At 39.6% G+C, this 14,109-nt stretch overlaps 1 protein-coding gene across 1 annotated transcript in view; it reads left to right on the forward strand.

The window, feature by feature from the left end:
- The window catches only part of fig4a (FIG4 phosphoinositide 5-phosphatase a), a 103,808-nt gene that overhangs the window by 40,526 nt on the left and 49,173 nt on the right, over positions 1–14,109 (forward strand). The window contains 4 exon segments of the mRNA XM_052024537.1: positions 4,544–4,695; positions 10,668–10,796; positions 13,521–13,621; positions 13,814–13,976. Of these exon segments, the coding sequence (XP_051880497.1) occupies positions 4,544–4,695; positions 10,668–10,796; positions 13,521–13,621; positions 13,814–13,976 (545 nt within the window).

The following is a 14,109-nucleotide window of genomic DNA, read 5'->3' on the forward strand; positions in this document are numbered from 1 at the left end:
CACGCTCTAGTCTTCTGGTATCTTGCCCTTGGCTAAAGAATATGCAAAAATCTGTGACAGGGCCCCAGCAATTCCTTTCCTCCTTTGCCACAATAAGATGCACTTGGTCGGGACCCTGGAATTTATTCACCTTTATGTGCGTCAAGACTGCCAGCATCTCTTTTGTAATGTCGATGTGGTTTAGGACATCACTGCTCTCTTCCCTGATTTCCTAGCTTCCATGACCTCCTCTATTTTTTTCTACCTCTAAATATTCTTTGTGATATAGTTTTAAAATAGAGGCAAAATGGTTTTGATCTAAACTTTGAATGGAATCTAGACTTTTTGTAATACCATGTGACTTTTTTTAGATTTGCAAGGCAAGGTTAGTCTAGATAATCTATCAATGTTATTTACTGCATAGGGCATTTCACTTTTGTTTTACCTTGGGTTAATTTTAAAAGATGACTTTCAGACAGTGTTGTTCAGAATGATAATTTTGAGTTGTCCTTGCATTTTCACCAGGTTCTTGTGTGCTTAAATATAGCAGCCAATTGTGATCATCAATTTGCTCTATAAATAGCACTTCCAGATATGTCTTTGTGAAAATTATGTAATTTCCCTCTCCATTGTGATACTGGGCTGGCTATAACAGTATAGGGAAAATATGAAACAAAGTTTTTTTTTCTTTCATTATCTTAGTGGAAAGAAATAATTCAATCCAACACTTCCACCCTATATAAAAACACTCCAATCTTTATTCATAACAACCATTTTCACCATTCAATCTCATATGCCCTGACTTTTTCTATTGTTTCAGTCACAGAACTATCTCTAATCACTACCTTTAATTGTTCTGCACCTTTTTCACCTGCTGATCCTAACTCCTGCTGTCTCCACCACTGGACTAAAGCTCTCTACCAATTCATTCCAAGCCTTGTTCTATTCTCTTTCGCTTCACGACCACCTCTCGTTCTGTATCTTAAATTGTGGGACAATAATATTTTATGAGCAAAAATTCTATCCATCCAATTATTTGGAGGATTTTTAGCCAACACCATAAACTCTGATCCCTGGTCACTCCAAATTGGCATAATGTGTGAGCTGAATGAACGGTTTAAAATGTGTTTGGGAGAACTGGGTTGCAACTCATGGTGCACTGATAACAGTAATTGGGAAAGAGTGGACTATTCTGTTGGGATGGTTTTCACTTGATTCAGGCTGGGACCAGTGTTCTAGCAAATAGAGTAAAATTCTGAACAGGGACTGTGGCCTGAGCTGGGGTGGGTTCCGGAAAACCAGGTGTCCAAAAAGCTTTGTATATTTGCAGCCAGAGCGCTTGTGCATTTTCTACTTCCTTTGAACTCATCAGGTCCACTGGAAAATTTATTATACTACTATGTAACATGTTTCTTTTAAGAAGTGAAATAGAAGAGTGTTTGGATGTTAAGAAGAATAAAATCCAATAATCTGGAAGATTTATTGCTCTGGCACCACAGAAGTCCCAAGGATGATGGATTGTCAGAGGTTTATTGTAACTAGGTTTGTAGATAATGATTTGAACTAAATAGTAGAGGGTGGGGTCGGGGGGGGGGGGGAGGTTGGCAGCAGTGTTAATGGTGAGGACAGTAGGATTCTGTTGAGGGGAAATTAAGAAAGTTAAAGAAAATGAACAAGCCAATAGTGCAGGGTCACAAGATGAATAATGATACCAGAATCTGTCAGGAAAGGGCAGATCATGCAAGCATAAGTGCATATCTCCTGAAATAATTAAACTGAAGGAAAAGAAAGGGTAGAATGACAAAATTAAGTTCTCTTTATCTGAATGCATGCAGCATTTGTATCAAGATATGTCAATTAACAGCACATATAGAACTACATGTATGATCTAATAGCCATTAGATTCATTGTTGCAAAGTTGCCAAGGCTGGTAATTAGATTTTCTAGGATACTTCACTTTTAGAAGGGACAGGCAAAACAGATGGCCCTGATAATAAAAAAAAATGAGATGAGAGATTAAGGAGAAAGGCTCACAGCTCAGAAAATCAAGTAGAATCAGTATGAGTGGAGCTAAGAAACAAATAGAGCAGAAGACATTGGAAGCTGACTATAGGCCCCCAAAAATAGTGATAATGTAGGGCCCCAAAAATAGTGATAATAAATGAAGAAATTGGCAATTGTTATAACAAGGATAATACAAAAACCATGAGAGACCTTAATCTGCAGAAAGACTGGACAATCCAAATTGACAGTAATAGTGTGAAGAATGAATTCATGGAGGGTAGCATGGTTTACTTGGTCAGTAGTATGTTGATCAGCAAGGGAACAGATTGTAGATCTAGTAATGAGAGTGGGTTATTTGGTAACCTTGTAATTAAGATACCGTTAGGAGAGTGAGTGTAATGTGATGCAATTTTGTATCGAGATTGAAACTGATTGATTTCTATCTGAAACCAGTACCTTGAGTCAAAACAAAACAAACCACAAAGGTATGAGGTGTGAATTGGCTATGGAAGAATGGGAAGCTACATTAAAGCACATTATAACAGTAAGTAAGAAATAGCTAGAATTTATAGATTATATGTATATAGTTTGCAGAAAATGTCATTTTTTTCATTAAAAAAAAGGAAACATAATAAAGGAAAAGTATCCAGCTGTGACTAATAAGTTGAAGATGTATCAAATTAGATCAAAGCAAAGGGCTTTAATTGGCAAAGAAGAGCGGTGAGCCTGAAGGTTGAGAAACTTTAAGAATTCACAAAAGTGAACCAAAAAAAAGGGAAAGAATGAGAAATTAATCCAGCAAGAAACAAAAATGTAGACTTTAAAAACTTCTATCTGTGTAACAAGGAAAAAAAAATCAATGTCAGCAACTTATAAACTGACAGGAAAATTTTTATTAGGCAATAAGGAAGCAGCAGCAAAATTAAATGTCTCCTAGAATGCTATAAATATGAATGAGTATTTTCACTTGCTGTAATTTTCATCTACACCTTTTGTTATAGCCAGATTTTATTATTCCAGCGTCTTTCTGGGCTGGTTTCCCTCGAAATCTTACCTGAGTCCTAACTTATGCAAGGTACTATTCACCCATTTGCTGCTGTGCATTCTGACATGGTAACCTTTTTTTCCTTAATTTTCATTTTTGTTTTCAAATTGCCTTACTTTCCCTATCTTTGATCCTGTCATTATGATCTTACAAGATACACTAACTCCAATTCTTGCATCTTGAATTTCGTAGCTCTATCATTGATGGCTGTGCCATGTGGAGTGCTCTAAGATCTGGAATTGTCTCCTAATCCCCTCTGAAAAATACTTTCTTTTAAAGATCATGTATAAAACCTACATTTTTGACTCAGATTTTGCTATTTGAAACAAAAATGTTGAAAATATTCAACTGATAAGGACGTTTCAATGGAGAGGAAAATGGTAAGTGTTTTTGGTTAAGAGCCTTTCATCAAATGATATTTACAAGACAGGATGGCTTGTGACTCAATAAAGGAAACTTTGCATGATTTTCCCATGTGTTTGCTGTCCTTGCCTCTCTTGGTGGCAAAAGGCACATGATAGGGAAGTCCTATCATAGGAGCTAACTCAACCAAATGCGGGGCATTTTGTAAATGCTACATATTGCTGATATTATGTGTCAGTGCTAAGGAGAGGTGAGGAGTGTGGTGGATGAGATGCCAATCGAGTGGACTGCTTTGTCCTGGAAACATTTAGCTCTTTGGGTTTTGAGCTTCCCTCATCCAAGCAATTGGAGAGTATTCCTGACCTGCTTTGTGGATGATGGGAATCAGGATGTGAGTTACTTACCACGTGGAAACTTTGCCATTTTGGTTAGCTGGCTGGTCTACCTATGTTTCTGGTCAACTGTCACATTAGCCTTCATCCTAGATTTTAATAGGAGTGGGGGATGGTCTTGGATCTTGTGATGATAATGCCATTGATTGTTAAGGGTAAGTAGTTGGACTCTTGTTGGAGATGGTCATCATGTGGTGCTTTCTTATGCAAATTGTTATTTTTCAGCCTATGCCAGAATATTGTCTAGGTCTTGCTGCATACAAGCAAGGACTGTTTATTTTCTAAAATGTTGCAGTGGAACTGAATATTATGTTTGCATCAGCAAGTATCCATATTCAGTAAAAATATCATTGATGAATCAGCTGAAGATGATTGGGCCTAAAAGAATACTGCCCTGAGGAATTCCTGCAGCAATATTACAATTAATTGATGGGTGAGAGTCATCTTCCTTTATTCCAGATGTGACTAAAACCACTGGAGTGTTTTGCCACAGGCATCTACCTAGGCTCACTCTTATCTCACCTACTGAATTTAGCTGCTTAATCTATGTTCATACCTAGGTTGTAATGATATCTGGAGACAATGGTGCTGACCAGAGCACTGCATGAAGAAACTGTCTGTCATATAGGATGATCATCCATTAGAAGTTTGAAGGAGATGGGCTGTTTTGTTTCACTTTAAGAATAAATTGCAGTCTTTTTGTTTGTATTAAATGTCTAAGGGAAGTTGTGATAACAACATTGCTTTTTCTTTCCTTTAGCTATAGCTATGATCTGACTCATTCCCTTCAGTTCAATCTGACAGTATTGAAAATACCCAGTGAAGGGTTAAAAAGCGAAACGTTTGGGCATGGTCGACAGGACAGCTTTGATATCTTTGAGGATGAGTGTGTTGCTACACAGGCTGGAGGTGGTAAATATTAAATATTGTGATAGATGTAAGAGTTTGTTGAAGGATAATGTAATAATAGAAAGATATGTATGGTTGCTTAGCTCAGATTATTTTGCATTTCTCTCTATTATTGTGGAGTAAATTCATTGCTCATTGTGATGCACAGGAGACCCCACTAAATCGACTTGTATTGTGCAACAATTCTAAATTAAATCTATTTTAATGAAAAATGTTTAAGTTTTTATATACAATTGGCAGACTTGTTTTAAAAATTGTATTACAAACGTGAGTTCATTGCAATCTGATATTGTAATTATTGGCATAAAGCAAACCCATTGTTTGTCAGGATTTCTTGGGGTGCCCTGACTTAAAGCTAAATGTTTTGGAGGGGAGAGCTCTGTTGCTGATTCTGTTGTTGCACCTCCAAACAAGTCATACAGATTGAAGTAGGCAAAGAGCTGGTAACAAATGACTGTTGAGAATTACGTGTTCAGAAAGATGCTTAATTTTGTTTTAACATAGGAACATAAGAAATAGGAGCAGGAGTAGGCCATCTGGCCCGTCAAGCTTGCTCTGCCATTCAATAACATCATGGCTGATCTGGACCTGGACTCAGCTCCACCTATCTGCATTTTCCCCATAACCCTTGATTCTCCTACTATGCAAAAATCTATCTAACTGTGTCTTAAATATATTTAATGAGGTAGCCTCTACTGCTTCCTTGGGCAAATTCCACAGATTCACTATTCTCTGGGAAAAGCAGTTCCTCCTCATCTCAATCCTAAATCTACTCCGCCAAATCTTGAGTCTATGTCCCCTAGCTCTCGTCTCACCTACCAGTGGAAACAACTTTCCTGCCTCTGTCCTATCTATCCCTTTCATAATTTTATGTTTTTATAAGATCCCCTCTGATTCTTCAGAATTCCAGCAAGTATAGTCTCAGGCGACTCAATCTCTCTTCGTAGACTAACCCCCTCATCTCCGGAATCAACCTGGTGAACCTCCTCTGCACCTACTCCAAAGCCAGTATATCTCTTCTCAAGTAAGGAGACCAGAACTGCACACAGTACTCCAGGTGCAGCCTTACCAGTATCCTGTTCAGTTGCAGCAGAAACTCCCTGCTCTTAATTTCAATCCCTTTAGCAATGAAGGCCAACATTCCATTTGCCTTCTTGATAACCTGTTGCATCTGCAAACCAACCTTTTGAGATTTATGGATCAGCACTCCCAAGTCCCTCTACATGACAGCATGCTGCATTCTTTCACCATTTAAGTAATAATGTGATCTTCTGTTTTTCCTTCCTAAGTGGATGACCTCGCATTTACCAACATTGTACTCCATCTGCCAGACCCTTGCCCACTCACTTAACCTATCTATATCTCTCTGCAAACTCTCCACATCCTCCACTCAATTTGCTTTTCCACTCAACTTAGTGTCATCAGAAAACTTAGATACACTGCACTCGTTCTTTTCTTCCAAATCATTGATGTATATCGTGAATAGTGCAGGCCCAGCACCAACCCCTGTGGCACTCTGTTCACCACTGATTGCCAACCAGAGAAACGCCCATTTATCCCAACTCTCTGCCTTGTATTGGTTAACCAATCCTCTATCCACACTAATATATTACCCTCAACTCCATGCATTCTTATCTTATGGATAAGTCTTTTATGTGGCACCTTACTAAACGCCTTCTGGAAATCCAAGTATACTGTATCCACCTGTTTCTCTCTACCCACTGCGGTTGTTATATCCTCAAAGAGCTCCAGTAAGTTTGTCAAACAGGGCTGCCTTTCTGAATCCATGCTGTGTCTGCCTGATGGAACCACTTCTATTCAGGTGTCTTGCTATTTCTTCCTTAACGATAGCTTCAAGCATTTTCCCGACTACAGACGTTAAGCTAACTGGCCTATGGTTACCTGCCTTTTGCCTATATCCTTTTTTAAACAGTGGCGTTACATTTGCTATCCTCCAATCTGCCGAGACCTGCCCAGAATCCAGAGAGTTTTGGTAAATTATTACAAACGCCTACACTATAACTTCCACCATTTCTTTCAGTACCCAGGGATGCATTCCATCAGGGCGAGGGGACTTATCTAACTTTAGGCCCACTAGTTTGCTCAGCACTGCCTCTTTAGTGATAGTGATTCACCTCTCATGGCATGCATAACACCTCTCCTTGGCACGTTAGGTGTGTCCTTCACCATGAAGATCGACACAAAATAGTCGTTCAAAGCCTTGGCCATTTCTGCACTACCCAATATTAATTACCCCTTCTCATCTTCCAAAGTTCACTTTAGCCACCCTTTTCTGTTTTATATAATTATAAGATCCTTTTACTATCTGTTTTTATATTTTGTGCTAGTTTAATCTTATCTTCCCTTTCCTTACTGCTTGTTTAGTGGTTCTTTGTTCCTTTTTAAAGTTTTCCCAATCTTCCAGTTTCCCACTACTCTTGGCGACTTTGTAGGCATGAGCTTTTAGTTTGATGCTTTCCTTTATTTCCTTAGTTATCAAAGACTGGCTCTCCCCTCCCTTATTGTCCTTGCTTTTAACTGGAATCTACTTTTTTAGAGCATTGTAAAAAAAAATCTTTGAAAGTCTTCCACTGTTTCTCAACTGTCCCATCATATAGCCTGTGTTTCAAGTCTACACCAGCCAACTCTTCCTTCATCCTGTAGTAGTCTCCCCTTGTTTAGGCAATAAAACACTGGTTTTAGATTAAACTGTTGTTTGAGAAATTCAATCATACTGTGATCACTCTTTCCAAGAGGATCCCTAACGACAAGATTGTTAATTTTACCTGTCTCATTGCCCAGGACCAGATCTAAGATAGCATGTTCCCTTGTAGGTTCAGTAACATGCTGTTCAAGAAAGCTTTCATGGATGCATTCTATGAAGTCCTCCTCAAGACTGCCTTGACCAACTTGTTTTGCCCAATCTATATGCAACTTAAAGTCCCCCAAGACAACTGCCGTTCCATTCTTACATGCATCAGATATTTCTTGGTTTATTTCCTATGTCGCTGTAATGTTATTATTTGTTGACTTATTGACAACTCCCACCAGTGATTTTTTTCCCTTTACTATTCCTAATCTCTACGCAGATGGATTCAACATTCGGCTCCTTAGATCTTGTATCATCTCTCACTATCACCCTCATCTCATCCTTAATTATGAGCACTACCCCACCTCCCTTACCTTCCTGCCTATCCTTCCGTATTACCTGCTATCCTTGGATATTTAATTCCCTATCATTTCCACCCCGTAACCGCGTTTCTGTAATGGCCACTAAATCATACCCTTTTCTATTGATCTGTGCCACAAGTTCACTGACCTTGTTTTGAATACTACAGGCATTCAGATAAAGTGCCCTATCATTGATGGTCCTTTCAGAATCTAGTAACCTTTGTGTCCTTTGCGTTTGGCTTTTCTGTACTCCACTCTTACTTTTCTCTTTTCTAACTTTTGCTTTGGTCTCTGCATTGCTTCCCTCTGTCTTTCTGCATGGATTCCCATCCCCCTGCCATGTTAGTTTAAATCCTTCCCAACAACAGAAGCAAACAGTCCCCCAAGGATATTGATCCTGGTCCTGCCCAGGTGTAGACTGTCCAGTTTGTACTGGTTCCCACCTCCCCCAGAACCAGTTCCAATGCCTCAGGAATCTGAAACCCTCCCTCCTGCACCACAGATCAGGCCACATATTCAACCTAACTATTTTGCTATTCCTACTCTGACTAGCACATGGCACATGCAATCCTAAGATTACTACCTTTTGAGGTCCTACTTTTTAATTCATTTCCGCACTCCCTAAATTCGACTTATAGGACCTCATCCTGCTTTTTTCCTTTATCGTTTGTACCTACATGCACCACGAAAACTAGCTGTTTACCCTCCCCTTCCAGAATGCCCTGCAGCTGCTCCAAGACATTCCTGACCCTTGCACCTGGAAGGCAACACACCAACTGGGCCCGTTTGCAGCCACAGAAGCTCCCGTCTATTCCCCTTACCATGGAATCCCCTACTACTATAGCTCTGCCATTCTTTTTCCTGCTGTCCTGTGCAGCAGAGCCACTTGCGGTGCCATGATCCTGGCTACTGCTGCCTTCCCCTGATGAGCCATCTTCTCCAATGGTATCCAAAGTAGTATATCTGTTTTGGAGGGAGATGACCACAGGGGACTCCTGGACTAACTTCCTGCTACTGCTCTGCCTGTTGTTCACCCATTCCCTATCTTTCCTTAGGCCCTTAAACTATGGTGTGATCAAATTTTCTTTTTCTTTCTCTAATAAACAAGACATCCAACTGCTTCATATTATTCCAATATTATACCAGTCTGTCTATCTATTGATTATTCTGAAAATGTAACTTACTGATCTCATTTTGCCTCCCCATGCCATATTTGGATCTATTCAGACTCCCGGACTTCTCATCTACAAAGCTTAGCAACAAGTTTCCACGATTGGCCCATGATTCCCACAGCTATCTTGACTGTGGTTCCTCCCATCCTGCTTCCTGTAAAGATTCCATTTCATTTTCCTGGTTTATGCATCACTGTTGTACATGTTCTGGTGATTCCACCTTAAAAACCATTGCTTTTGGTACGTCCTCCTTTTTCCTCATTCCCCTGCCTCTCACCATCCCGAACAACAATCTTAACTTGTCCCATTTCCTGCAACCCCACTAGCATCCATGCTCAACGAGTTATCCTCTGTAATTTCTGCCCTTCAACAAGATGCCACCACCAGATGCACCTTTTCCCCCTCTTCACCTTTCAGCATTCTGGGGGGACCATTCCCTATACAAATCCCTGATTTACTCTTCCATCTCCATCAACCACTCTGCTTCTAATGGTACTTTGTGGTACATCTGCAGGAGATTTAATGAGCTCTTTTGGCTCTTTTCTTCCCACAGACCCAAGCACACCTTCTGGTGAAGCAGCAATTCAATTGCATTTCCAGTTTAGTGAACTGCATTCAGTGCTTATGATCTGGTGTACATTGGAGAAACCAAATGCAGATTGGGTGACTGCTTTGCAGAACATCTCAGTTCAGTCCTCAAGTTTTCTGTCACTTGAATTCTTCATCCCACTTTCACTTGGACTTTTGTCTTTGGCTACTTACCCAATGCAGGCTTGAAGAAAAGAACCTCATTTTCCCCATCACAACTCTCAGGACTCCATTGAATTCAACAATTTCAGACAGCTAGTCTTTCTGGTTTGTGCCAGAACTAGCCATTTCTGATGAATGCTTGTTGCTGTTTCTGGTACAATGTATAAAACTGAATTCTCCCCCAAAATAACAGAGTATTCCATATTGCTTTAGAATATTTTTGATAGGTTGAGGTGCTGTACAAGGACAATGTGTTTTCCTTGTAATTGTAGTGGAAATTGTTGGAATTGAATCAACAAAAAAGTATTCAATAATCTTGAAGACAAAGAGACTCAGATGCTAAAATCTGGAAAAAAAAACAACGCTAGAACAACTCAGCAGGTCAAGCAGCATCTGTGGAGGCAAAAAGCGTAATTCAACATTTTGCAGTGAGACCCTGCATCAGGACTGAGGGGAAAAGTAATGGTTGGCAGTATATTACAGTATGAGGGGGGGTGGGACAGAGGCTAGTAGGAGCGGTGGAACAGATGGGGAGGGGATAATGGGCAGATGAGCCTGGTAGGGGATTGGGAGAAATGTAACATGCCACGACTCATGGGAACCCCATGGACAAGACTTTTGAAAATGGGGAAGTAGCAATTGGAATGCCTTTCAGTACCTGGAATCCATTCATTGGGAGTACATAGATGCCAAATTGTTATGGGAACACACAAAAGACATCTGAATCCTCCCAAAGCAAAAAGCTACAGATGCTGGAAATCTGAAATAAAATATTAGTTCCATTGGTTGATGTGCTAGATTACCATTAACTAATATTGGAGGTTTATAAAAACACACAATTTAACATACTAATTATAAAATATTTATTATTTCAGTAGCAAGTCATTTTGGCATTCGGAACTGAACCCTACCTTAAATATACCTGAATGGTTTACATGTTGGAAAAAGTCAAAGCTACCATTCATCATAATTGGTTGTTATATATTATTCATGGATTCTGTGGCCAATCAAGTATCCTTTTCATATATTTTCCATTGTTAAGTGATTTAAACATTTTGGAAATTGTAAAATGTTATCTGTCCTGTTGTGATTTTAGTGGTCAAATCTTCCTACAGCTATTGTCACATAGTTCTTCCGGTATGGATTGAAAATCCTCTCAGTTTATTTAGTATGCGAGTAGAACTTAAATGGGAGGGTCATATTAACACAGTTAGCATTTTTCCCTCAGTGAAATTATGCTCAGATATTTCTTCACATTTGGGCTAAAGAATCCAGAGGTATTAAGCACCAGTAAAAAAAAGTTTAAATTGATAAGGTTATGTAACATTACAAATGACGAGTGTCATCGGAGCTGCAGTCATCCAGGAAAGTAGCAAGTATGCCATCATGTGACTGGCATGTGTTGTAAATGGTAGAAAAGTTTTGAGTGTTAAGAGTTGAATGACTCCAAGATACCTGGCCCGTAACCTCTTGTAGCCACGGTATTTATATAGCTGGTCCATTTGAATTTCTGGTTAATAGTGACCCCCAGGGATGTTGATGATGGGGGATTGCTTTGGAACATTGTTGAATATTTATGGTATGTGGTTAGTCTCTCTTGTTGGAGTGATTATTGCCTGCCACTTTTATGGCACAAAAAGTATTGGCCACTTACCATCCCATTCCTACATGTTATCTAGGTCTTGGTGCATACATGAATAGACTGATGCAGGGAAGTTGAAAATGGAATTCAAGTTTATGCAGTAATCAGCAAACATTCCCACTTCTGACCTTCTGAAGGAAGGTCATTGAAGTCACTGAAGACGATTGGGTCTAGAACACTGCCTGAGGAACCCCAAATTGCAGCACAAGTAATTAAAGATAAATTGAATATCTCCTGCCCTGAAGGTTGGTTTTATAATTTTAAAAAAACACAATGTAAGATGAGATATTTTTATTAGTCACATGTACATTGAAGCACAAGTGAAATGCATCTTTTTTTGCGTAGAGTGTTCTGGGGGCAGCCGCAAGTGTTACCACGCTTCCGGCGCCAACATAGCGTGCCCACAACTTCCTAACCCATATGTCTTTGGAATGTGGGAGGAAACCAGAGCACCTGGAGGAAACCCACGCAGACGCAGGGAGAACGTACAAACCCCTTACAGACAGCGGCGGGAATTGAGCCTGGGTTGCTGGTGCTGTAATAGCGTTACACTAACCGCTACCTGAGCAGAGATCTATTAGAGTCATAGAGTCACACAGCACAGAAACAGGCCCACCATATCCAAGCCACCCATTGTACTTATACTAATTCCATTTACCCTCATTAGGTTTGTAGCTTTCTATGCCTTGGTGATTTAAGTACAAGTCTAGATGCTTAAACATTGTGAGAGTATCTTCCTCCACCAGGTCTTCAGGCAGGGCATTCCAGACTCCAGCCTTCAGTAAAAGTTAGCATGAAGCTGTCAGATGACTGTATATTTAAAAATACACGTAACTATCATTCTATACTTTTTAGGGAAGGAATTCTTTCATTCTTGGTCCATCCATTTGACCATTCCAATTTTCATCATAAAAGATTCTCAACTGCTCTCTGGAGTGCCTTGCAAGCCATTCATTGGTATCCAATAGCTACAAAGGTTCAGTTGGATTGCACCATTTCAAGAAGATGGCTCACTGAAATCTTTTTGGCCATAAATGCCAACTTTCCAGTATCATCCTCATTTGAGACTAGCTTATTTTAAAAATAAAACAAACCCTTTACCAGATCATAGAATTGATTTATTGGTTTTCATCTCTATTGAGGACTTTTTCACAGGGTAAACTAGGCATACATTCTTTATTTCTCCAAGCTCCAACGAAAGAAGCAGCAATGTCCCTGGAAAAGTGGTGTCTCCATCCAATCACCCATGTCTCTCTACTAGGGCACCTCCCCCAACAAACTACCCTGGATACAGAATGGCAGAAGGAGGGAGAGAGAGGTGAGGCAAAAATCACATCCTGTGTGTGACAAAGACTGCATCAGTCCTGATACTTTATTCATTCTTCTTCATTGCAATGTTGTATTTCGCCTCCAACATGCATCCAGTGGGAATGGAATGAAAAGCTCTTCAACCTGTGGCCAACTGCATTCCAGAACCATGGTCACCCAAACCTTATTAGTGGACTTTCAGTATGCAGAAACACTTGTGTTTGCATTCATTTTGAGGACGAGTACCAAAGAATGCATCTTGCACTCAACATCTGTAAGACGAGGATTCTCTACCAATATATGCCAGCTGCACAATGTTGCCTTCCTATGATAAAAGTTCACATTGAGATGCTGGTTCACGCTTCCTTCCAATGAATTTGGAGAATTTTGTGGAGAAAGCACTGGCAGTATTTTAAAGTGCCTGCTTTAGATAAGCTTATCTTGAACTATACTAGCAAGTATTATCAGCCTTTGTCTTCAGCTAGGATAAATTGGGGGAATAGGGGAATGAGCGATGTGGCCAGTTACAAGAGCACAAAATCTGCAGGAGTGAGACTTAATATACGTCTGTAACTTCAGAAATTCACCCTACATAGTTACCCATTGACCAGAGTTCACAGAATATTGACACAACATTTTGCAATAGAAAATACTGACACAGTCATAACCAAAGAAGTTACACTTCAGAAATAACACTTTTGAACAAGAAGTTGATACCCTTTGCAAGGCTTTTAGTAATATAGATAACATGAAAGGAAATTATTTTCCACCTTAACTTCACTCAGAAATGCTAATCTATGGACGACCAGTTTATGTTACTTTGATAGCCAGAAGATCTTGCAAATTTGCTGGGACTCGTTTCCTGAAAAGGGGTGCAAATTGTGAGGTATGTGCACAAAAGCTACCAAAGTCTCGTGGATAAACTCATCTTGAAATATGTCTTGTCTACATATTAAAGATTTTAAATGCAAGTATAGGACTTGAAATCATATAAGTAATGTAACTTTGAGTGTACTAATCCAAATTTCAGTTTAAGAATAAACGGGCATTACGTTGACTATATTTTTCACTTTCCCAGGGAGATGTGGCCAATGAAGTAGAGACTGAGCAAATAATTCATGATGCTTCTGTGATGTCTTTTTCTGCTGGAAGTTACTCTTCTTATGTACAAGTTCGAGGTTCTGTTCCACTTTACTGGTCTCAGGACATTTCAACCATGATGCCCAAGCCACCAATTACATGTACGTGTTGAGAAATTCGGTAAATACTTCAAACACCTAACCCAAATATTTTAAGTTTTTTTGTTCTCTATGAATGCCAGCAAACTTGCATTTGTTGCTCATCTACATAATATCAATTGCAAATTTTGCCCCT

The sequence above is a fragment of the Pristis pectinata genome, chromosome 10 (assembly GCF_009764475.1).
Source record: "Pristis pectinata isolate sPriPec2 chromosome 10, sPriPec2.1.pri, whole genome shotgun sequence".
In the NCBI taxonomy this organism is placed as follows: Eukaryota; Metazoa; Chordata; class Chondrichthyes; order Rhinopristiformes; family Pristidae; genus Pristis; species Pristis pectinata.